Genomic DNA, 26,115 nt, shown 5'->3' with positions numbered 1-26,115 from the left:
TAGGAATGGGCTGCACTTCAAAAAAAAAAAAAAAAAAAAGCCTGGGACCGAGACTTGTCTGATGTTTTCATGGCTGGTTCCAATTCAGCTTCTGCTCCCTCCCTCTACGTCGCCTTCAGAGAAAGAAGAAAAACAGCATGAGCTGAACTCAGTTAGATTTACTTCATAGTCTAACTTCACTCACGGGTTGGATTGTGTGCAGCATATGCCAAGAAACTCTTTCTCGTGTGCTTTCACAACACTGGGAGAAAGGTAATTTCCTGCTGGGTACTTTCTGGTTATTCTGCTAGTGATATTCTATCAATTCACTATGAGCACGGAATCAGCAAATTCCTAACCCTCTGGTGGGAATATGGGAACACATTATAACATTATAAGTCCAAACTCAGTGGAGGAAATACCATCAAGGCAATTAACACTTGAGCAATTCCACATGGCTGGAATAATGAACTGGATCTAAGCAGAATTAAAAGTCTTGGATAGGAAGACCAAAAATAATTGCAATAAATTATGTCCTTCAGGGGTTGCCACAAAGAAGAGGGAGTCAAGCTATCCTCCAAAGCACCTGAAGGAGGACAAGAAGCAATGGACGGAAACTAATCAAGGAGAGAAGCAACCTAGAACTAAGGAGAAATTTCCTGACAGTGAGGACAATTAACCAGTGGAACAGCTTTCCTCCTCAAAAATCGTGGGTGCTCCTTTGCATTAGCACAACAAAAGGGAAAGAAGATAGTAACAGCACTTGGCAGGAAAGCAGGAAAGTTGAAGAAAGAGGCTGAAGGGCTAATTCTGGCTGCACAAAATCGATCCTTAAGAGCAAATGCGCACAAAGCCAGAATTGAGACGAAAGCAACAGAAAGCAAGTGCCGCCTCTGCAAAGAAGCTGAAGAAACAGTGGATCACCTGGCTAGCTGCTGCAAGACTGCACAGACTGACAATGGTGACTTCTGACTGCACAGACTGACAATGGTGTGACAATGGTGTGACATTTGCCAGCAAGCAGGAATCGGCGGTACCATAAAATAGAGAAAGCAACAGAAAAAGAAGAAGCTAAAGTATTCTGGGACTTTAGAATTCAAACAGACAGGTACCTGCCACATAAGTAGAACAGAATAGAGCTGGAAGGGACCTTGGAGGTCTTCTAGTCCAGCCCCTGCTCAAGCAGGAGGATATTTACCATCTGAGACAAGTGACTGTCCAGTCTCTTCTTAAAAACCTCCAGTGATGAAGCGCCCACGATTTCTGGAGGCAAGCTGTTCCACTGATTGATTGTCCTCACTGTCAGGAAGTTTCTCCTTAATTCCAGGTTGCTTCTCTCTTTGATAAGCCCAACCATTGTTTTTTCTTGTCCTGCCCTCTGGAGAATAGCTTGACCCCATCTTCCTTGTGGCAGCCCCTCAAATACTGGAATACTGCTATCATGTCACCCCTATTTCTTCTTTTCTTTAGACTAGCCAAACCCAACTCCTGAAGCTGTTCTTCATATGTTTTAGTCTCCAGGCCTTTGATCATTTTAGTTGCTCTTCTCTGAAATTTTTCCAAACTCTCAATATCTTTTTTGTGATATGATGACTAAAATTGGCTGCAGTATTCCAGATGTGGTCTTACTAGGGTTTTATAAAGCGGTACTAATACTTTGCATGATCTTGATTCTCTGCCTCTGTTTATACAATCCAGGATTGTATTAGCTTTTGTGGCTGTTGCTGCACACTGCTGGCTCATAATCAAGTGATCGTCCACTAGGACTCCAAGGTCCCTCTCACAGTTACTGTTTTTAAGCCAGGTCTTGCCCAATCTATACTTGTACCTTTGATTTTTCCTGCCTAAATGTAAAACTTTGCTTTTCTCCACATTGAAACTCATTTTGTTGGATAGGGCCCATTGTTCAAGTTAGTCAAGATCTTTTTGGATCCTGTTTTTTTTTTCTGGGGTGTTGGTTACTCCTGCTAGTTTGCTGTCATCTGTAAATTTGATGAGTTCCCCTTCAATTCCCTCATCTAAGTCATTGATGAAGTTATTGAAGGGTCCTAGGACGGAACCTTGTGGTACCCCATTGCTTACTTCTCTCCATGTGGATGTAGTGTCGTTGTTGAGTACAGTTTGCCAGCCAGCTACAGATCCATCTAGTGGCGATGTTGTCTATTCCACCTTCGTCTAGCTTACCAAGGAGTAGGTTTTGGTCTACTTTATCAAATTCATTACTGAAATCTAAGTATACTATGTCCACAGCATTTCGCTGATCTACTAGTTCAATCACTTTATCAAAGAATGAAATAAGATTGGTTTGGCATGATCGGTTTTTAACAAACCCGTATTAGCTGCTGGTTATAACTTTGTTTGCTTCTAGTTGTTCGCAGATCTGTTTTTTGATTCTCTTTTCTAGGATCTTCCCAGATATTGGTGTTAAACTGATTGGTCTGTAGTTTCCTGGGTCCGTTTTTTCCCTTTCTTGAAGATGGGAACCACATCAGCCCTTTTTCAATCCTCAGATACTTCCCCGTGCTCCAGGATTTATGAAAGATGTGGTGCAATGGTCCTGAGATAACATCTGCCAGCTCCTTCAGAACCCTGGGATGTAATCTGTTGGGTCCTGATGATTTATATTTGCCAAGGTCGGATAGGTGTTCTCTTACCATTTTCTTGCTTATTTTAATTTTTGTTTCTAGTTTGTCTTTTGCAGTGGGGTTTTTTTTTTTTTTTGGTATGTTGGGCAATAGTTTCTTTTTGTGTGAAGACTGATGCAAAGTATGAGTTAAACACCTCTGCTTTCTTCCTGTTGCCTGTTATTTCCTTGCCATCTTCTCTCTTTAGTGGACCTACACTCCAGATTTAACAGTTATCTATAAGAAAGACGAAGAAGTGTAGTTGCAGTACTTGGAAACAGCAGAAGAGAAGAGAGAGAGCTGGATAAGATCACAAAATAAAAAACCTACAAATAGGAATGTGCCAAAATAAAGCAAAGGTAGTACCAATAGTAATAGGTGTTTTGATGGAATCCCAAAACATCTCAAGCACCACTTGAATACCATCAACATTGACAAACTTCCCATCAGTCACCTGCAAAATGCAGCTTTATATCCTGCCTTTAATAATACTGGGTGATACCTTTTAACACCATTAAACAACATTTGCCTATCCCAGGTCCTTGGGAAGGGCTCAGTAGGTTGACAAAAATACCAAATCCAATGTAACCACCTGACTGACCATAAGGACACTTTTCCAAAGGAATGAAATGCTGGGCTTTTTTTTAATGTCTTCCACTTTCATTGTTGTTGTTATTTTTTTTTAATATTTTTTTTTATTTTCCATTTATCCAACATACAACAAAATTCACTTATCAAAATAAGATAGATTCATAATCATAACCATAACCATAGGTGCCGCTTGCCCATTCCCCCTAAGCTGCATCCACCCTCTCTAATACCTTCCCTACTTCCCTCCTCTTTCTCTCCTCCCCTCCTACTCTCTTCCCCTCCCCTTCTCCTCTTACCATCCTATTTCCTCCCTTCACCTTCCTCCCCTCTCATCCTTCTCAAATACAGGAATACAGAGTAGGGGAAATGCCCAAGCGCCACCTCTCCATAAATTACCATATTTACATTATCCTATTCTACCTATTTACCCACCCACCCACTCACCCACCCACCCACCCTCAAACCCCCCCCCTCACTTCCCAGAGCAGAGTACAGGGTTATTAATCACAAAATTATACAATACAAAAAGAAAAAAGAAAAGGAAAGAAAAGAAAAAGAAAAAAAATCATACTTAGCCCTTAACTCCCCTTAAATTACATCATCATAAACAAATCTCTTATACAACATTTACTATAAAATTTACTCATAAAATAAATGAAACTTTATAGTCCCATACTTCTTCTGAATATAATCTATCCATCTTCTCCATACAATAATATATCTTTCTTGTGTATGATCCTTTAAATAAGCAGAAATTTTTGCTATTTCTGCAAAATTAGAAACTTTAAATATCCATTCTTCTAAAGTAGGCAACAAATCTTTCTTCCAATATGAACCTACTAGTAACCTTGCAGCAGTTAATAAATTCAACATTAAAATAGTTTCTTAATCATCTAAATCCACAAAAATACCCAATAAGAATAATTGAGGAGTAAACTTTATCTTCCTTTTAAAAATCTTTCGAATGTTCCACCAAATCATAATCCAAAAAGCCTTTACCTTTTTACAATTCCACCAAACGTGAAAATAAGTCGCATCCGTATTGCCACATCTCCAACATTTGGGTTGTAAATTAGAATACATACAAGATAATTTTTTAGGATCTAGATGCCACCTATAAAACATTTTATAAAAATTTTCCCTCAAATTTTGAGCTTGTGTAAATTTAACATTTCTAATACAAATTATCTCCCATAAATCCAATGGGATCATTTCCTGGATATTCTGAGCCCATTTAAGCATACAGTCTTTAACCAATTCTGTTTCCGAATCTAATTCTATTAAAGCATTATAAATTCTTTTTATATGAGCCTGATTCTGATCTTTAATCTGAATTACTAAATTTTCATCTTCTAATGTTATTCCCTCTTTCTTATCTACAGTCCACCTATCCACTATTTGTAAGTATTGAAACCATGACTGTAAAATATTTTCCTGCCTTAATACATCTAAAGATTTTAAGTGCCAGTCCAAACCTGATCAAACTAATAATTCTTTATACGAAATTTTGTCAAAACTCATCCCCTTAGAAATTTCCTCAATTGCATGTCCAGGAATCCCCCAGATAGGTATTTTATAATTTAACTTATAATAATACTTTTTCCAAACTCGGAGTAAAGCATTCCTCAAAATATGTGATTTAAAAGCCCGGTCAACTTTCTTGTTAAAAATTAAATATGCATGCCAACCATACCTTAAATCCCACCCTTCAAGGGGAAAAATATCCTTATTTGTTAAATTAAGCCAATCACTTATCCAAGTTAAGGTGGCTGCATCATAATATAATTTCAAATTAGGTGCTTTAAGTCCTCCTCTTTCTCGGGCATCTTGCAAAATCTTAAACTTAACCCTTGGTTTCTTCCCAGCCCAAATGAATTTATTGATACCCTTCTGCCATTCCTCCAAATTTACATCTTTTTTTAAAATAGGTATCATCCGAAACAAGAAAAGAAACTTTGGTAGAACATTCATTTTTACAGCTGAAATTCTCCCCAACAGTGACAATTGCAATTTCTTCCAGTCATTTAAATCCTTTTGTACTTTTGCCCATAATAATTCATAATTATTCTTATACAATTTTCCATTTGAAGCTGTTAAATATACTCCCAGATATTTAACCTTTTTCACCATCTGAAAACCTGTAGATTTAACTAAACTTTCCTTATCGTTAATTGACATATTCTTAGATAATATCTTAGTCTTATGATTATTAACTTTAAAACCAGAAACTTTCCCATACTGTGTTATAAGTTCTAATAGGCAATCAACCGCAAAAGCCCGCAATTTATACTCATTCTTTTTTATCTTTATACCCTTCTCGAATCTGAATCAACAAAATCTCCATTGTTAAAACAAATAACAATGGAGATAATGGACATCCTTGTCTTGTTCCCTTTTCAATATTAAAAGTCTCAGTCAGTCCCCAATTGACAACAATTTGAGCAGATTGTTGCTAATATATAGCTTTAAGCGCATGTAAAAACTTATCCCCAAAATTCATTTTCTCTACCAATGAGAATAAAAATTGCCAATCTAATTGATCAAAAACTTTCTCAGCATCCAAAAATATAAAAGCCACAGGAATCTGATTATTCTTATCCAAATATTCAATTAAATTAATAAGTTGTCTTACATTGTATTTCATATATCGCCCTGTTATAAATCCTGATTGATCACTATGAATTAAATCCTTCATAACCTGCATTAGTCTATTTGCCAGAATTTTAGAGAAAATCTTATAATCAAGAAAAAATCAATCCTTGAAAATGACTGGTGTCTGTCCGAATAAAAAGTAAAGTCTCTATCACTTATATTCCTTTCTCGCCAAATGTCAATAAGTTCCAACTCTTCTTTCAAATCAAAAAAAGTTTTGGGTAATTTAGCTTGAATAAAAGTTTTAGAAGAACTCTTTTTATCTATCATTGAGTCCAAAACTCCATTCCAATCTCCCATCAAAATTACAGATTTATAATCCAACTGAGATATTTTCCCATGCAAAAGCTTGTAAAATTGCTTCTGTTGTTGATTAGGGGCATATAGTCCAACAATAAGAACTTTCTTGCCTTGTAATAATAATTCCACAAAAACATATCTTCCTTCCGAATCAGCCTCTATTAATTTAGCCGATAAATTTTTCTTCACATAAATTACAACACCCCCTTTTTTCCCTGGAGCTGGAGCCATAAAATGTGATCCCAAACGAAAATTTATCAAATATTTTGAATCCTTTGAAGTTATATGAGTCTCTTGCAAACATATTTAGTCATTATTATGTTGTTTCAGATAGTGGAAAACTTTTCTCCTTTTCTGTGGTGAGTTTAAGCCATTAACATTCCAGGTCAGGAACTTTGCCATCTCCACCGGCCTGAAGCCTCTGAAGCATGGCCTGAAGATCAATTGTCGAAGATCTTTTAGGTCTTGCCCCTCCCACAGGCTCTGTAGTAACAGTTTCTTCTATTTTGTCACCACTCTTCTGCTGCTGCTCTTTTTCTTTACGTTTATGGGCAGCTCGTGTCATCCTTTGTTCTTTTATCTCAAAATTCTGTGCAGCCAACACCGTTTGTTCCATAACCATCCGTGAAGAGGCTCCTGCCATTACAGGCTCTTCTTCAGTTTTACTTGTTTGTGAGGGTGAAGACAGTCCTGCCTTTAAAATAGAATAATAAAAATCTCTTGCCTTTGAAACTGTAGTTAATCTGTAGCGTGTTCCATCATAATTCACTACTATTCCATTTGGGATCTCCCATCTGAACTGAATTTGGCGACGTTTTAACTCATCAGACAAAAAGGTGAAATCTTTTCTGCTTCTTAAAATTTTTGGAGGTATTTCTTTTAAAATTATCACATCTTGGGCTGCAATTTGAAACCTCTGTTTATAAAAAGCCTGTATAATTTCATTACGAATAGATCTTCTGGAAAAATAAATGACCACATCTCTTGGTAGGTTTCTCTGTCTAGCAACCCGTGAGTTGACTCTAAAAAAATTTTCTATCTCGTTCCCAACCTCTTCTGGTCTCCATCCAAGATTAAAGGCAATATCTTTAACAATAAGCATCTTTAAATCTTCCTGCAAATTTTCTTTCAATCCCCTGATGTGCAATGCAAACTCCATTTCTCTGTATTGTGAGATGGTTAATTCATCCTGTGTGGATTCTATTTTGTTCTCCACTTCCTCCATTCTAGATTCCAGTCTTGCTGCATTTTCAGTGACCTCCTCCATTTTATCATCAATCCTTTCAATATGCAAAGCAAGACCTTGAAACGCAAATAATATATCCTCCCTAACCTCCTTGTTTTTTTTCTCCAGTAATTCTTCCGTAATAGCCTTCTCTGCAATCATAAGATCTTTTACCTCCTCTTTAATATCCAAAGCAGTCGTTTTTAAAGCTTCTTGTAAGTCTTTAAGAGAAAATGCAGGAGGAGGGGAGGGAGGGGGTAACTTTGGTTTAGACTGAGAAACAGATTGAGTCATTGGAGAGGAAAGAGAAACTTTAGGGGCTGGAACCAAACGTTTTGAAGCCATTCTTTTAAATTCAAAGGAGCAAAATTCTTGCCTCTATAGTGTCAAAGTTCTTTAAATAATAATAGAAAAAGAAAAAAGAAAAAAAGAACAAGATTCTTGCCTCTATATTTGAAACATAAACTGTATCCAACTTTTAGCTTTGTTGCAAAATCAAACAAGAAAGATAGTCGCCATTTTACCTTTCACTTTCACTTTCTTCTTCAAAAGGGAAAGTAAACAATAAAAAAGGAGAAGATACTTTCAGGATTTAAAGTCCCAATCAATCCTAAATCCACTTTCTCCTGGTCTACTCCATCTGCATATAAATACTCACAAAGCCACCCAAAAAAGCAGATGTGGAAGCAGCGTCTTTCTTCGTCCCAGAACTTCGGGACAAAGACGTCCTGGAGCGCGGAGTTGGCTCAGGCTCAGAGGGAGCTCTACCCTCCGATCCCCAAAATTATAGGGATCCAGGGGAGCTCTTCCTCTACCTGAGCGGCTCTTCTCTTCCCTTTCTCCCAGGGAAAAGATTCAAGCCGCGGGACAGCTGATTGTCAAAGTCCCGCTGGCTTTTATGCGATCCGGGAACGGGCGGCTTCTAAGAAAGCCGCCATCGTCGCAGCTTGATCTACCAGAAGTCCCATTGTTGTTGTTATTGATGATGATTTCATCATAGGATCATAGGCTGGAAGGGATCTCAGCCCATGAGTCTAGTCTAGTCCAGGGATAGGCTCCTCTATGCAATTGCATTGTGCCGAAACCATGCTTGGATCCTTGAGAATCTTCTTTTCATCTTCCGGAGACTTCCAAATATGTTTGTCTGGCTTCTCTCCAGAAGAATGGGAGGCAGTCCTGCACTGAATACATATTCCACTTCAAGACTGCCTCCCATTCTTCTAAAAAAAAAATGATATTGCCATAGGTGTATACTATAGGCCACCCAACAAAGCAGAAGAAATAGATGAACTTTTTGCTAATCGGTTAACTAGTATATGTAGGAAACACACCACAGTAGTAATGAGGGACTTTAACTACCCTGACATGAACTGTGAGAATGACTCTGCATTAAGTGGGAGATCAAACAGGTTCCTGACGAGCCTAGCTGACTATTTTTGTCATCCAAAAGGTAGAGGAAGGAACTAGAACAGACATGTCAAACACAAGGCCCGGGGGCCGGATGCGGCCAACGAAGTGGTTTCATGTGGCCTGTGAAGCCATCCTGGAAACAGTGAGGGAATGGCCCCCGCTGCCTTGGCCTTGGCCCAGGCCGGCCGAGAGCCAATGTACAATTTTGTGGTGGCCATCTATGCCGAAACGCATTCAGTCTTAGCTCCACAAGGCCATCCAGAAACAGCAAGGAACCAGCCCCTGCTGTGTCGGCTCCGCCTCCTGGGTGCATGCTGGGGAAGTGTCACCCTCTGTGAGGAATGAAGAAAGCACCATGCCTTGGCGCTTGCCCTGGTCCCATCCCCTTCGTCAGAGACCCTCAGATCTGTCCCACTCCTGCTCAGGCCCCCACAGACACCCTTGATGCGAACAATGTAGAACTGGCGATGCCCACCCAGTAGGCCACACCCACTCCATCCATGCCCACCCTGGCCACACCCACCTGGCCCCCCAAGGGCAACCGCAATGCTGATGTGGCCCTCAATGAAATTGAGTTTGACACCCCTGAACTAGAAGGTCAGTTATATTGGACTTAATTCTTACAAACAGAGAAGAACTAGAGGGGGTTGAAGTTGCACAAATTGTGGAGAGATTGACCCTGTCATATTGGAATTCAATATAATGCATACACAAGCAATAGAACATAATCCAGCCAGTGTCTTAAACTTTAAAAGAGCTGATTTCAACAATCTTAGAGAGAGCTTGCAAAGGATTCCATGGATGAAAATCTTAAAGGGACAAACAATTCAAGAAGCTTGGGAAATTCTGAAAAATGTGATTATACAACTCCAGTCTACCGCAATACTGCTGAAAAAGAAAAATAAGAAATCCAAGAAGAAACCAGCATGGTTACATAAAGAACTCTCTGATAAACTGAAAAACGAAAAGGACAAGTACAAAAAATGGAAAGAGGGACACATATCTAAAGCAGAATATCAGCAGATACCTGAATCTGCAAAGAGGAAATGAGGAAAGCTAAGGCTCAGAATGAACTAAGACTTGAAACAAATGTCAAAATACTAATAAAAGCTTCTTTCAACATATTAAAAAACAAAAAAAATTCAAGGAAACAATTGGTCCACTAATGGGAGAAGATGGCAAGGAAGTGACAGGCAGCAGGGAGAAAGCAGAGCTACTTAATTCATTATTTGCATCTACCTACCCTACCTAGCCAAAACAGAACTGTTAAAGACAGACTAGGAATACAAGTTAAAATAGGCAAGAAAATGGTAGGTGTCTGGTCCCTGTCAGAACGCTGCCATTCAGAGTGGAGGAGGGATGGATACTTGGGAATTAAAACAGTTATTGCTTTCACTTTGATGTATCTGCATGGGAATTAGGGAGGGGGGACTGGGCCATCAGGGCCATCTGAATGGACTCCTTTCCAGCAGTTCCCACCTCTTACCAAAGTCACAGCACCAGAGAATGACTTGTTATTACCTTCTTATCTCAGAGTTTTCACCAGCAGATTGGCTCCTGATGCACTGGGGCATTGGAGTGGGGTTGGAACAATGGGAAATTAGCTTAATGTTTTGCACGGGAACTTCAGATTCCACCGGGCTTCTCTGCAATCACTTTCTCTCAGTAAAAGATCCTTTTGGAATAACACTTGTTTCAAGAGTCACGCTTTCCTGAGAAGATAGCTGAGGCAGGACCTTACAGTAAGACAACACTATTCACTCTAGACAATTTCAAACCTCCAGGACCAGATGGATTACATCCCAGAGTTCTGAAGGAATTGGCAGACATGAACTCAGAATCACTGAACAAATCCTGGAATAATAGGAAACTATCAGAGGACTGAAAAAGAGCTGATGTCATTCCTGTCTTCAGAAAAAGGGGGGGGAAATGGATCCAGGAAACTACAGACCAATCAGCCTGACATCAATACCTGGGAAGATACTGGAAAAGGTAATCAAGCAACAGATCTGCAAACACCTACAAGCAACCAGAAACCAAAATGGGTTTGTCAAATCAAATCAAATCATGTCAAAAAAGCTTATTTTATTCTTTGACAAAGTGACTAAACTAGTAGACCAGTGAAAGAGACTGGACCTCCTTTTGTCTACAATGATATAGGACAGTGATGGCGAACCTTTTAGAGACCGAGTGCCCAAACTGCAACCCAAAACCCACTTATGTATCGTCAGGTGCTGGGTGGGTGTGGCCCATTGGGTGGGTGTGGCTGTGGTGGTAACAGCAGACTGGGTGGGACTAAAAAGTTCAATCAATAAATTCCAACTTTGCAAGATCTTTTTTTTCCCATGAGAAGTTGAAATTGATTGATTGATTGAAACTTTTTTTTTTTTTTGCACATGGCGGCGGAGGCCTAAAGCAAAAAGGTTTTGTAAAACCCAGCTGAAGGACTAGGACTGGGGCGACGGCATGTGTGCCCATAGAGAGGGCTCTGAGTGCCGCCTCTGGCACCCGTGCCCTAGATTCGCCACCACTGGTATAGGATCTCCTACTTGGGTGGGAGGTTGGACTGGAGAACCTCAGGGGTTCCTTCCAACTCTTTTATTCTGTTCTGTTATTCTTTCTATGATCATGTATATCAAGTTCCCTTCCAATCCTATTGTTCTGTGTTCTGTATTCTATGTTCCGTTAGCTTCACTATAGCATCCACAGGAAGACTGTCCTTATTTTTCTCCTGCTTCCTTTTGGATTACTGGCTTCCTCAAGAAATTCTATCAGCCTGCCCCACATTGCAGCCAAGAGAGAAGGTGAAGGGGTCTTGGCTTCTGTTGGAGGAGCTTCACTCCTTGCTCTGAGCCAGACAATCGCAGCCAAGGGGCAAAATTCAACACGAAGAAACCACACCATCTGATCATGGAATTTTACTACTTCTGATCTAGATCCTGTTCTAAGGACAGGGATAATGTCTCTCTTCTTGAGTTTCCTTCTTCTGTTCCTGCTGCTCTGGCACGTTGCTTTTGCTTTCTCTAGACTGTTGCTTTGAAAGTCAAATCAATGTTCTACTTTGCCAAGACCTGCTAATAGTTATATTCTATTAGCATCTGTTTAGGGACAGACGAGGAAAACCCTTCTTTCGGTGATCATTTGCCAAAAGGTTTGTGCATATGCAGACTTATTTTTCTGGAGGATGTCGGGTGGTTTTAAGAATAAGATGAAAAATAAAAAAAGATTGAATCAAAAACTTCAAAGTGCTTTTGAGAGTGTAGTGCATTTGAGTGAAAGTAGCAATGAAATTTTTCAAAGACAAATGTGAATGGTCAAATATAAAGGTGTAAAATCCTGGATTCCCTATCTGGCAATCACATTTCCAGGAAGGATCTTGGACTTGTAGTTGATCACAAGCAGAATGTCAACAGTGCAGTGGGGCTGCAGACAAGACCAGTGCAGTTGAAGGTTGCCCCAAATACGGGATGTAATTGCTTCACTTGGTTCTGCTTTAACTACACCCCCTTTTAAGCGCTGAGTCCTGTTGGGGGCACCAGACTAACAAAATTCAGAAACTGGAACAGACGCAACAAAAGGTTGCAAGGGTGATGAGCAAACTAGCAATTAAAGTCTTGCAAGGGAAGACTGAGGAACCGGGTATGTGTACCTTGAGGCTATGATAGTCCTGTTTCAGTACCCAAGGAAGCTCTCCAGAGACGAAGGCCAGGTCTTGTTCTGTATCACTCAAAATGCAGGCAGCATAATGACTTCGGAAAGAACGGTGGGATTCCCTGGGGTGGGAGCAGGACATCCATCTATCTGGGGTGCTTTAGTTTGGACTCATGCACTGAGAAGAGAGTTGGCTCGGTGAAGGCACAGTTGAAAGATTTGCAAAGAAAAGGGAACGGGGAAATCACCCATGGTTCTCCTGACTTTCCCTGAAGCATAGAAATCTGTTCCTGGATATGCTGAGGACTGAAAGATTGCTCGGCCACTTAGCATCAATCTGATGAAAAAGTGTCTTCCGTGTGAAGATCAATCCACCTGCTCCTTTTTCCTGGGAAAAGATGCCTGGGTCCCATCCTTTCCAATCTCTGGGTGGCACTCTGGATGGGACTAACTTTGAAATATATTAGCAAATTTCTGGTGATAAAGATTGGTGTCTGCCATTATCATTATTCATACGGTGGGGTTCAGTGTTAGCACGTAGCAGATTTGCTGATGATTCCTTTAAAAAAATTCTAAACAAAAATACAGTAACCATAAATAGTACAATAACCTGGTTAAGAAGAAGACAACAACAATGAAACCGAATATTAATAATATCCCTTTAGTATTCTTCCCTCTCGTTAACGTATTAATCTGGCATAAAACAATTATAGTTCCCCTGGGTGGTATAAGATACAAACTCAGACTGTAAATTTGAGAAGGCTTTAACTTTGACCAGAATGCAGCTGAAGGGTGAGGTCAGTTTCCCAGCTCTGGCCATGCGCCAGGCATTTGGGGGCCAGAGCGCTAATGTCTTTGCTCTCTTTTTCCAGTACTGTGGACATTCTAGTGGCAAGTTCACAGAAATACTATCGATTTTTAGAATAAATGTTTGCATTTATGTGCTACTAAAACTCTCACTGTGTTTATCTGTTTGTTTGTACTCTCAAGTTAGCCCAAACAGTACATTCTATCGCAGCAAATTTTGAATTGGCGTACCTAAAATCTGCTACCTTAAAGAATGGCTGTGTGGTCCTCAGTCATCCTGAGGTGGTTACAGCAGAGTGTCTCCATTCTGGCCCAGCCTTAGTGCTCCCTCCACTGTTGAGCCTCTGACCAGGAAGCTTTCTAGAAAGTTTGGATTAATTTTGACCCCTGAGGAAAACGATGATAGTTAGAATGATGGTGGTTGCTTTTCCTGATTTGTTGTTTTCCGCCCATTGTGCTCCTTCATTGCCCTTTTTTCTTATTCCAGGTTAATACTGATTTTGATTGGATTTGATTAGAGCAAAAAGGAGGCCATAATTTAAAATATAAATCATAAAGGTAAGGTCAGTGGACCTGGATGCAAAGGGTTTGATCAAGTCCTCGGGCTTTTCCCCGTGAAAACATCAGGGCCTGCAGTCCAAATGCACTCGGAAGTGATGCTTTCAGCTGGCTGGGAAGGACAGCCACCTTCTCTCCCGTGGGGCTTCAAAAGCCTTTGCTGGCACAAGATGAAAAGACCTGGCAGTGACGCCTTTGAGTGCCTTGAAGCTTCTGGCTCTGGAGGGCAAGAGGCCCATGAGCTGGCATCTCTTGTGGGGGGAGGGGCATAAATCCAGCCCCACCCGTGGGGATGAGCCTGCTTCTCTCAAGTCTGTGTGTGTGTGTGTGTGTGTGTGTGTGTGTAGAGCCTTGCATGCTTCCTTGATCCCCAGCTGTTTGCGTGTCAAGTGACAATGGCCTAAAACAAGGGCTGCTTGTTTTTAAATAGCATGACCAACCTCATGAATGCCGCTGGGGCTGAACAAGCCGAGCGAAACGGATCTCTGTTTTGCCTTGCAGGAGGCTCATGACTCTGAACTCGATGAAGCTGGAAGTCCACTTTCAGCAGAAACAGGTAAGATGCGGTGTGGGGTACAAGGGCTGGGGGGGGGGGGCTGAGAATGCCATCCATGTCCTGGTAAAAGTTGGACCCAGGTCTAGTCCAAAGGGGAGCAGGCTGGTGATCCTTGCCACCACCATCCCCTGGCTGCCCCCCCCCGGGTCCTGTCCAGATGCCCTTTGAGCTGACACAAAGACTTCCCTAGGGGATCCCCTGGGGAGCTCAGCTGGACAGTCCCGGCCAGACAGTCCTGGACAGACCCTGGGAAAGAGGTCCCGGGGTGGAGAAAGGCCAGGCCCTGTGGGAAGCGCTGGACCTCAGATGCAGAAACTAAAGCTGTAGTTGCTTAGGTAACTTACATCGTGCCTTTTCACTAGCAAATATAGTTCTGTGTACACATTTTTTACTTAATTTTGCCTGAATCAATCACTTTCCTGAGATTGCACACTACAGTACATTGAAACAAACATGGTGGGGACCATGACTCAAATCCCTTCTAATTAAAGTTAGTGCTAACCAAGTATAATATTCAAATGAATTTTAGCTTTGTCTTTAACTATCCAGGTTAAGCGGGCTATGTAAATACAGCAAGTGTGGCAAACAGTTAATGAAATTGTCAAGTCAAAAGAAGCCAGAAAGCTTGAGCTAACATAAAATTCATCTAGGAAAAGGAGCAACCAGTGAGAACAAAACCATCAAAGCAAGAGACAGAAGGGAACAGAACGTAGAATAACAGGATTGGAAGGGACCTTGTGAGTGTTTTAGTTTGAAGCACAATTGGGGATCAACCATCTTTCTAGACACCTCTCCCAATTTGAGGATTGCCAAATTCTCACAAGATTTCTGTATTTTTAATTTGTAGTTTTGTAGCCTCCATGTTGCCAGAAAAGTACATGAAGATCCAACATCTGTCTTTGTTCTAAATTATGATCCAGAAGTTTTGAGATCACTTTTATGGGAAGAGAACTAAAATGGATATAAATAATTAAAATATCTGTCTTTTCCCCTTTCAAAAGCATCACCAATTTAGCTGGACTTTCCGTAATGACCCTGAAGGTTCTCTTGCCCTTAGGCTTTGAATGAATGGCAAGGGATGGGCTGGGCAATCCAGTGTAAACTCTTCTGGATTAGTTCTTTGGATCAATTGGAGGTCATAAAATGATACTTCTGACGATGCAAAGAGGACGCAGTTCCTTTAGAGCCAGTCTTTTCCCACCTAGCTGTCCAATGACTCCGATTTCTATGCTTGATCTAGAATGAAGACTTGGATGATGAAGACTTCTGCACTCTTGGTGGACGATGGGCCTCTCAGAGCAACAGCGAAAGGTGGCTCCAGACTGACTCACAGGAACACCTTGGAGAGAGCTGGCAGAGCAGCTCCACCATGAGGAGGTTTTCCAGCCAGGAAAGTGTCCTCACAGACCTCAGTGCTGACTTGGAGGCGATTTCACTCCACAGCACCAGCAGCACCGGTGGGGCCTTCGCTCTCGGGGCTGGGGTGCCCCGTTCGTCCTCCACACAGAACTCTCCAACCTCCCCCAGCCCTCGTGGAGGCTTGAGTAGTCATTCGCCAGCAGCCCTGTCTTCAGATGGAAACAGCAGGGAAAAACCCAAGAACTGTCAGACGCGGAGTTTCCTCAAAAGAATCGAATCTCTGAGAAGGAAGGACAAGGAGAAATTGGACTCCGCTAAAGCTCCAGACAGGGACGGAACTCACATCGCGCCTAGTTGGAGCTCCCCAAAGGACGCCAAGGCCCCTGCCTCTGGGACGCAGGTTGCGGGAGGAAACGAAAAGTCACATTCTTTCTACAGCACTAAGACCCCTTCAACAGGTGGTTGGACTAACCAGGCTCTGGCCTCAGTTAAAGACAAGCTGCCCCATGAGCCCAAGTATGGTAGTATTTATTTAGAGGATTATGAAAGCAGTCTGAACAAGAACTGGGATGCCAGAACGTGGGATCACCAGATTGCATCTAAAAGAGATTATTTATTCCACATCCCAGGGGATCACAAGCCAGGCACTTTCCCCAAATCCCTCTCCCTCGAAAGCTTGTGTCCTTTGGAGAGTGGCTGCTGGGCAGACTGGAAATCAACCCCCAGAGCCTCCAGGTCTTTGGCAGGCGGCACTGGCGTCAGCAGTGGCGTCCGCGGGAGCAACTCTCCTGGTGCCCTGGAACACCAGCCAAGGAGGCCTTCAAGCACTTTCACAGGTAGCCGCACCAGCCTCTATGATAATATTCCTGACTTTGGCAGTGGAGACGATCTCTTTGATCTGGATCAGGAAAAGATCTATGAAAACCTGGATGACATCCTGCAGCACGTTTGGGGACTCCAGCAGAAAATAGAGCTCTGGTCAAAGGCAGTTAAGTTTGACACGGAAGATGAAACTACTGGGGTGGAGGAAAGGGAGGACACAGATTCTGGCGAGGAGCCCACCCATCTGAACGTGGAGAACCGCTCCATCTCTGACATGGGCACTTCCACCAGCGACTTCGAGAGCACGGCCAACTCCCTGAATGAGACTGAGGATCCAGAAATGAGGGAGCGCAGAGACTCTGGCGTGGGGGCCTCGCTTACAAGGCCTTGCAGGTAAGTCTGGGAAGAGTTTGGAAGCAACTTTTTGGGGGTGTTTAGGAATCACATGAGCCTCCTCTCTCTCCCTAGGAAACTCCATCTGATTGCTGCTCAGGGTTGTGATGGAGTTGTGTAGCCTATGCGTTTAATAAAGAGCAATAATAATTTCAGATTTTTGCTCTTCCAGTCCCCCTACGTAAAGATGGAAATACTGTCCAGGTCTACCTGGTCACTGTTCAGAATTGGGATTGGAGCCCCTCGCTCTCATTCAGTGGCCATGGATGATGATGCCCCAGTGCTGTCTTTGGAGGGATTCTTCTCTCCAGTTTGTTCTGCAAATACTCGCAGGATATACTGTCTACTGTCAGGACAGAAATTGTAGTCTTGGATACTGTAAGAAATTCCACAAATTTCTTTAGGGTGAAGTTGAGATTTGGCAATGTGTTTAGTATTGCATGTAAAAAGAAAACTACTATCTACAGTTCAGTGTCATGAAAGATCAGACGTAGACTTTAAGAATTTCATGGGGTTTAAATCATTTTGCAAAATTATTTACAATGATGCTTAATTATTTATTGATGGATTAGAGTTTTGTCCCAGTCTGAAGGCAGATTGAATAAATGTCCCTTATAATTTTATCCCAGCAACATCCCTGTGAGGTAGGCTGTGCCAAGAGAGAGCAATAGCTGCCATGGCACCAAAGGCACTCCCCGGTCTAAGGTCAACCTTTACCCACTGCACAATGCCTCGCTTGGCAGCATTTCAGGCTGGAGTTGGGTGCTTGTGGGGACCTAAGACTAGGAAAAGTGTGGCATTTCTGGATCCAGTGTGGCATTTCTGGACTTTGAATGGACTGCCACAGGCTGGTCCAGGGCAAAAAGATCCAAGACAATAACTAAACTGGGTATAGTCCCATTTTAATTCAATTAAAACCAAATGAAAATAGTGATACGATTATTCTTCAAATGTTGACTTAAAAACCTGCTCTTTTTTCACTTTAAAAATACAGCTCAAAATCAACTTTGGGCTGACTGTGGAGGCTGTGCCACTTAGGAGAGGGGAAGCTTGTGGCTCCAGACATCAGATTGTATTGGGGCTGCATTTTCTGCTAACCTTTTCAGATGCAAGAGACACTCAAGCATTCAGAACTAAAGAACAAGGCAGTGGCCCTAGTTTCTTCTTTTCAAATGCAAAAGTCACATTATAATTGTTGAAGGAGGAGGGAATCCAAAACCATGGCTGATTTGCACTCTCCACTAGATCATGATTTATCTCCTCTTCACCTACAATTAAGACACTCCATTTCTGCAGTTTACGCATAAGGACCTGCCATCCAGAGTGCAGGTGGTTGATCTGATGATCTCCCTTTGATCAAGGGAGGTTGTACATTCTCCGCTGCAGTGTCTCTAGATGCCTTCAGAGAGGGTCAGCCAGCCATAATCCCCTGCCAGGAGTTCTCCATCTAATTCTTTTCAGGAAGAGACCCGTTGAGCTATGGGCAATGAACAGCCCAGCTGTTACTAGTCTCTTAGAGGCAGAATACTTCACCTTTCATTTGAGTTAGACTAAAAAAACAAAATTTAAAACATTTCATAGCTGTTTTCCATCCATAAAAATAATATTTTCCAATTTGTTTTCTAAAGCAAGCTGAAAAAATCTGGCAATTTTAACAAATGCTTAATAGTCAATAGTTCATAGCAAAGATACATGTTATGAGACTGCGTGTTCCAGCTGCCCCTAGTTCTAGTATTTTTTTCCTTGTGGCATATTATTCAAGTCTTTGCCCATCTAGAAGGGTTCTTGCCCCTCGCATCCCTGGCCCAGAAGGAAGACAGATTTGAGTGACAGGCTTTCTTGGACACACCACCTTCATTCCGTTCTGGTTAATTTTTTATTGTATTTGATTTTAAAACAAAAAGGTCTGGTCTTAAATTTGCACTCAGGCAGGATCAGATGTTCAGGAAGAGACATCAGGTCCTGCTTCCTCCCTGGGACAGAAAGTTGGGCTCTTGAATCAGAGGTCCCAGAGAGCAGTGAATCAGAGGCTGCTTATCCTGAGCAGGACAGGCAAGGTGCCTTCCATCGCTCTGTCTGGGTTCTGTTCCAGGACATTCTTCATTAAGGGCAGAATCAGTTGCTTCCATTGCAGCTGGCAATGACAAGTCATCCCACAGATCTGTGAATTACCTAATTTACTCACGATGTCGCTCACCCCACGGGCCAGGCAACAGGAGTTCCCAGTTCCACCCAGCCTTGCATAGGCCAGCATATGATATTGGGCAAGACCTTCCTGAGGGCTAGCCACACATTGCACAGACCACAGAGTTCTCTTGGGAGCCCTTCTGCGCTTACGTCCATTTTGGCTACCCACAGAAAAACATGATCTGAAAGACGTGGAACTGCATCTGCATGGAGGGAAGCATGGGTGGGTTCCCTCAAGGTTCTGTCTTAGGTCCAGTAGTCCTCAACATCTTCATCAACGATTTAAATGGGAGGTAGAAGGAATACTCATCAAACCTGCAGACAATATCAAGCTGGTGGGGAATAGCTAACACTTTAGAAGGTAAGCCCAAGATCCAGAAGGATCTTGACAGACTTGAGCGTTGAATCCTAACCAAAAAAAATGCAGTTCAGTGGTGAGAAAAGAGAGGTTTGATATTTAGGCAGGAAAAGCCAAATGCACAGATACAGAATAGGTGGTACCTGGCTCAACAGCAGTAACTGGGAGGGATCTTGGTGTCCTAGTAGACCATCATTTGAGCCAGCAGTGTATTGCAGCTGTGAAAAAGACAACGAAGTCCTAGGTTGCATCAAGATCATAGGAAGTGATAGTACTAGTGTTTTATACCAGGGCTTTTCAACCTTTTCACCCATTGTACCAGTTTTAGGATATGGCAATATTCAAGTACCATTAGTCGCCTAGCAAGGTGTCAAAACTCGATGACCCAAAAAAAAAAGGAAAAGTACAGGTAGTCCTTGACTTACAACAGTTCGCTTAGTGACTGTTCAAAGTTAAAACGGCACTGAAAAAAGTGACATAACCATTTTTCACACTTATTACCATTGCAGCATTCCCAGGGTCACAGGATTTACATTTGGATGCTTGGCAACTGATTCATATTTATGACGGTCACATTGTCCCAGGGTTATGTAATCCCCTTTTGTGACCTTCTGACAAGCAAAATCAGTGGGGAAACCAGATTCACTTAACAACCATGTTACTAATTTAACTACTGCAGTGATTCACTTAATAACTGTGGCAAGAAAAGTCATAAAATGGGGCAAAACTCATTTAACAAATTTCTCACCCCTCCTCCTTTTATATCCTCTCTTCTCTCCTCCTTTTATATCCTCTCTTCTCTCCCCCTTTTATATCCTCTCTTCTCTCCCCCTCTTTTATATCCACTCTTTTCTCCTCCTTTTATATCCTCTCTTCTCTCCTCCTTTTATATCTCTTCTCTCCTCCTTTTATATCCTCTCTTCTCTCCCCCTTTTATATCCTCTCTTCTCTCCCCCTTTTTTATATTCAGCAGTTCCATCCAGCTGAAGGTTGACTCAGCCTTCCATCCTCCCATAAAATGAGGAGCCAGATTATTGGAGGCAAGATGCTGACTCTGTAATCTCTTAGAGGGGGCGTTAAAGCACCGTGAAGCGGTTTATAAGGATAAGTGCTACTGCTAAGCAAATCTAAGAGCTCATTAGATAAAGAAACAACTGCTTTTCTCCTCCTTGTCCCACCTCAGGAAACTCCGCTGGCACAGTTTCCAGAACTCCCACCGGCCCAGCTTAAGTTCGGCCTCCTTAGAAATCAGCTGCCAGTCAGCAGCTCAGCTCAGCCTTCTCCAGAAGTGCTCCCTTTTCCGCCTCACAGCCATCATGGAGAAGTTCTCCGTTCCCCACAAGCAGTCCTGGGCCTGGTAAGTCCGTGAGGACACGAGGATCTTGAGGGGCTTGAAGAAAAGCAGCACCTCAATGGATTGACATGTCCTCCCTCTGGGGGAGCTTCTGTTCCATCCATTTTGGCCTCTGTGTGGTTCAAGGTGGCTCACAGAATTGCCAAGTTAGAAGGCACCTCAAGAGGTTTTGTGGTCTGACTCCTTCCTTGAAACAGGATTTTCTGAACAATTTTAGACAGATCCAGCTTTGATTTGAAGCCCTCCATCTCATGAGATAACCTCACGAGACAACCTCATGATGTTTATTGTTATATATTCTTCGTAATATGTAAATCTACTTCTCTATCGTGTCAACTATTGGTTCTCTGGGCAAATACAGTAAATCCACTCCTTATCCTAAAGATTCTACAGATTCTCCTCTCAGTTATCTATTTGTAGATTAAACAGACCTAGATCTTTTTAACAACTCCTGGTAGAATGCGGTTTCCACTTTGGCAGCCCTTCTCTGAATTGGTTCCAGTTGGTTAATGTCCTTTTTAGAGCAGAGCACAGAATATTCCAGTTGTTGCACAGAAGTCATTTGACTCTTTCAGATCTTGAAATTCAGAGAATTACTGAACTCTGTTTGCATGATGCATGAGGGGCTGGTGTGTCACGTGGGCATGGAAACCCTAACAATGAAGGACTAGGAAAGGGGCATTTTAACCCCACACAGCCCCAGAATTGTTTGAGGCGATCATTTTTCTATTTCACCAGCTGGACATGGAGAACCTTGTGTGGCCCTGTCAAAACAGGACTTCTCCAGGACTCATTTCCTTAAGTGAGATGGGTGGTGTAGAAATTTGATGAAAAAATAACTAAAGGAGGAATCAGTTAAAAATTTTCCAAGCCAATGTGAAGGACTGGTTAACATTTATCAGAAATGTTTAGTTACCGAAAGCAAAGGTTCAGATGCTTTTGCCACATACAAATATGTAGCTTTGGATAATTTTCAATAAAGAAATGAACATATTTTGGTTTTGACCATTTATTTAACTGGGTTCTATATCTTTCATTTTAAAATATGTGGAAAAGTCATATTTTGGGTCATATTTATGCAGAAATGGGGCAATAGTTGGGTGGGCAATAAATTTAAAAAGATAAATAACATTGAAAATGTTTTAAGCACTAGAGCAAGGGTGTCCAACCTTGGCAATTTTAAGACTTGACTTCAGCTCTCAGAATTCCCCAGCCAGGCCTAGGCAGTCACTCTCTCTTCTCTGACAGGACTGTTCCCAAGTTCATGAAGAGGAGCAAGCCCCCAAACTACAGGGGCAAGATGGTCTTTGGAGTCCCCTTGATTCTCAGTGTCCAAAGGACGGGGCAGCCCCTGCCCCAGAGCATCCAGCAGGCCATGCGCTATATCCGAAGCCGGTGCCTGGACCAGGTGAGGAAAAATTCTCTCTCTCTCTCTCTCTCTCTCTCTCTCTCTCTCTCTCACACACACACACACACACACACACACACACACACACACACACACGCACACACACTCATTTCTGATTGGGCCTAAGACAACCCAGGTGGGAAGGAAGACATAAGGAAACAAAGGCCTAATCCTGAGATAATGGGGCACAGGCTCCCACACAGTAGAGGAGGAGAGGCGGGTGGGAGAACAGAGCCCAGACTTGCTGCTGATGCGTGGTCTGGATCATCTGAGATGTATAGGTGATCCTATCTGAAAACTAATTTTGCTAGCATTGTTAAATGGGGAGATGGAAAGAGAGCAGAAGGCAGAAGAAATACGGGTCTTTGTAGTTGTTGATATATGTGTGATTTCCCCCCCCCCAAATGGCACTCATTTCTAATTTCCTTGGCGTTTCCTTTTTCGTAAGGCCTTTCTTTTTAGCCAGTGATCACAACTGAGACCAAGATTTTTGTTGCAAAGTGAGACAGTTGCTAGATGGCTTTTGCCCCGTTTTGCGACCTTTCTTGTCACCGTTGTTGGGCGGGTTGCTGCGGTTGTTGGGTTGGTGATGCGGTTGTTGAGCGAACCTAGCTTCCCTTTGACTTTGCCTGTCAGAGGGTTGCAAGGGGGGATCGTGGTGGTCGTGGGTGTGAGGACCAGTCATGAGTCACTGCTCTAAAGCAGCGACAGCCTCATTCGTGTATTTTGAAGGAGGAATTCCAGAGTTCCTGCCTGCAGCCACATTGACTAATGGTTGCTGCAATCCAAAAGGGGTGAGGGACATCAGGTTGTAAAATGTGAAGTATTTCTCTGTGTAAAAAAGTTGTTTAAGTCTGTGCCCTACAGAGGTTTGGTCGCCTTCTGTACACGTGGGGATGACTGACCCATTCAGGTTGACCAGAGATGCCTAAACTTTTGCAGGTAACTCTGTGTTCATCCTTCACATGTAGCTCAAGCTATCACTTTCTCTTGACCTAACTAATATATTTTCTCTATCTAGAGTTTCACATTTTTCCTACTGGTGGCCAACACAGTTGCTTTGTTCTGAATAAGGTATCTGAAACCTATGAGACTAGAATAAAAATGGCAGCTGGGAGCTTCAGTTGGCCTTGGAAGACCTACGCAGGCATATAAAGGATCTGCTATAGTGCTAGACCAGACCAGACCTCAGCAGAACGGGACAGAATAACAGAGGTGGAAGGGGCCTTGGAGATTGTACACCTACCTGATATCTCTTTCCTGCACAGGTTGGCATTTTTCGCAAATCTGGTGTAAAGTCCCGGATCCAGGTCCTCAGACAAAGGAGTGAAGCCTCTCCCGATTATGTGAATTATGAAGGGCAATCGGCCTATGATGTGGCTGACCTGTTGAAGCAGTACTTCCGTGACCTCCCAGAGCCCGTCTTCACCAGCAAGCTGACAGATACATTTCTGCAGATATACCAGTGTGAGTAGGGGGGTGGTGGAGGAGGAGGAGGCCCATGGTTATGGAACTTTAGCTGGCCGTCTATTGGGCTAGAGTCAGTATGTCTATGGACAAATACGCTTGGCTAAAATGTTGTTTCATATCTTGTAGGGACTGTCCACAACAACAGCGTGTCCTATGTATTTTTCGCAGCTAGGATTCTGATTCATAGAACTATATTGCTGGTTCTGGTGCTGCTTTCTCCCCCCCCCCCCATGGATATCCGATGATAGTACTTGACCAGGACTGTTTCTATTTGTGCGATTGCCCATGACAGCCTTTGACCCTCCACGTGATAGTAACTTCATATAGTTTTAAGAGACTGCTTGTGCAGCCCACTGCAAGTGCCACTGCTGCCTCCTCTCCCCCAAATAGACATTAGGAATCTCCTAATCAACTGCTTAGTGGTTGCAGACTGTCAGGTGCAAAGAATCGGGACCATTCATAAGGTTGCAGCATAGAAGATTTCTTCAAGCCTATACACAAGAATCTAGTCAGCTAAAGTTCAGCACTAAAGTTCCATGCCAGATAAGGGTCAATGGAATTCAGGAGGGGTTGGACTTGGGAGTGGGAATGCAAGGACTCTGAACTGAAGATAATTTAACTCCACCCCTGCCCAGCTCTTCTCCTACACATACAAAGATGTCTCATTGAACAGTTTTCTCCACTTCCCAGGAAGCTTCTGGATCAGTGGTCCCCAATCTTTCTGGCTCCATGGACTGCCGGCGGCTGTGGGGACAGTGGCTGCAGTGGGAGGGAGGTGTTTGAGCATGCAACCTAAATCCCGTGCATGCGCAAATGAAGCTTTGTGCACTTGCCCACTTGCCCACTGCTTGCCCAGCCCAGTTCCCAACAGGCTGGGGACCCCTGTTCTAAGTGGTTTCTTCCACAATTGTTAGACTCCAGCCCTATTGACCTTGTCACTGCAAGCTCCCTTCATTTTCAGGGACTTCATGAGTGTGTTTGGTATTATGAAGGGGGAGTGGGCATACTTCTATGGGCACATACACCTCACACCTAGATATATGTAGCTGGACCACGATTGTTAATCATAGGACCAAAAGGCTCTGGCAGGGCTCTGGCTTGTATCTCATCAAAATGTATTAAGAATTGGTTAAACTGTATTTTATTTCTGTTTTATTTTAAATTGTATTTTAACCAATTCCATTTTAAATTGTTTTTACTGCATTTTAGTATAAACATGTGTTTGGAACTCTACGCCTTGATATGGCTCATGGGCTAATCAATAAAGTACTGAATTAATTAATATTAAGAATTGGAAGCAGCTTTTTTATTTTCAAGCCATACTCAGTAGGATGAAAGATCTGCCAGTAAGCTGGGCACCGTCTCAGAAACCAGAGACAGAAGCAGAAATGGAATGTCTTCTCATAGGGAGGGATGGGGAATCCTGATCTGAAGATCAGAGCAGGACTGAGTAGGGCCGGGCCTCTCTTTCCCCTGCAGAGCTGACACAGGGGGCAGAGTCCCTGCTGCTGTCAGTATTCAGCCCCCCACAGTTCAGACACTGACGTTTGTTTCTTGAACTTTCCAGTTGTGCCCAAAGAGCAGAAGCTGCAAGCTGTCCAGGCCACCATCATGTTAATGCCGGATGAGAACCGGGAGGTTTTGCAGACGCTGCTCTATTTTCTCAGCGATGTTGCCTCTTCCGAGGAGAACCAGATGACCGTGGGAAACCTGGCTGTGTGCTTAGCTCCCTCCATCTTTCACCTCAATGTCTCCAAGAAAGAGAGCACTTCTCCAAGGTGAGGCGATATCTCCCAGCTGCAGGTCAGGTCTCTTTGCTCTTGGTTACCTGATGCTCAAACCCCAGATGGATGGCGCTTTCAAGATGGCAGAGGGTCCCTACTTCAGAACTGCAGCAAGGCATCAGTCTTTTTTTTTTAAGTAGATTTTTATCAAAGTTTTGGAAGGAAGGAAGGAAGGAAGGAAGGAAGGAAGGAAGGAAGGAAGGAAGGAAGGAAGGAAGGAAGGAAGGAAGGAAGGAAGGAAGGAAGGAAGGAAGGAAGGAAGCTTTCCATTTCCTTTGCAGCAAATACGAGTACATTTACAATTCTCTCTTACTCTATGATTTTAAAATAAACCCTCACTTTCTACTATTATCCACCCAGCACCAGACTTTGGAGGCTGTGTGATCAAAAGAAACAGTTTATAAAGCGAATAAGTAAAATTCATGCTATGGCATGCCATTTTCCACAGAATGGGATAACTCATCGCGGCCATTTTGCCGCAGCCAACTCACCCTGGGACAATTCCACGCAGGATAAATCAATGTGATAAATATTATCCGCCACTGTTTCTTTGATATTATTTCTATTGACAAAAATGGCGGATAACATTTATCGTGTTGAGTTATCCCGTGTGGATTTCCCACAGCA

General features: G+C 42.7%; 1 protein-coding gene across 8 annotated transcripts in view; it reads left to right on the top strand.

Moving 5' to 3' along the window:
* Positions 1 to 26,115, top strand: part of LOC120317641 (rho GTPase-activating protein 7-like) — a 75,500-nt gene that overhangs the window by 38,811 nt on the left and 10,574 nt on the right. For 6 of the 8 annotated variants that reach the window (XR_005559284.1, XM_039364384.1, XM_039364382.1 and 3 more), the window contains exons 3-9: positions 13,727 to 13,797; positions 14,299 to 14,353; positions 15,594 to 16,927; positions 20,656 to 20,829; positions 22,075 to 22,234; positions 23,503 to 23,701; positions 25,272 to 25,482. Coding sequence is in view for 7 of the 8 variants with exons in the window: in XM_039364384.1 (XP_039220318.1) it covers positions 14,306 to 14,353; positions 15,594 to 16,927; positions 20,656 to 20,829; positions 22,075 to 22,234; positions 23,503 to 23,701; positions 25,272 to 25,482 (2,126 nt within the window). In the remaining variant the exon portion in view is untranslated. The remainder of the gene's footprint in view (positions 1 to 13,726; positions 13,798 to 14,298; positions 14,354 to 15,593; positions 16,928 to 20,655; positions 20,830 to 22,074; positions 22,235 to 23,502; positions 23,702 to 25,271; positions 25,483 to 26,115) is intronic. The other 2 variants (XM_039364381.1, XM_039364378.1) reach the window with 1 other exon arrangement.

Source organism: Crotalus tigris, unplaced genomic scaffold, assembly GCF_016545835.1.
Source record: "Crotalus tigris isolate CLP2741 ecotype Arizona unplaced genomic scaffold, ASM1654583v1 scf7180000019754.1282937, whole genome shotgun sequence".
Lineage (NCBI taxonomy): Eukaryota > Metazoa > Chordata > Lepidosauria > Squamata > Viperidae > Crotalus > Crotalus tigris.
This window is presented reverse-complemented; position numbering and strand designations above follow the sequence as displayed.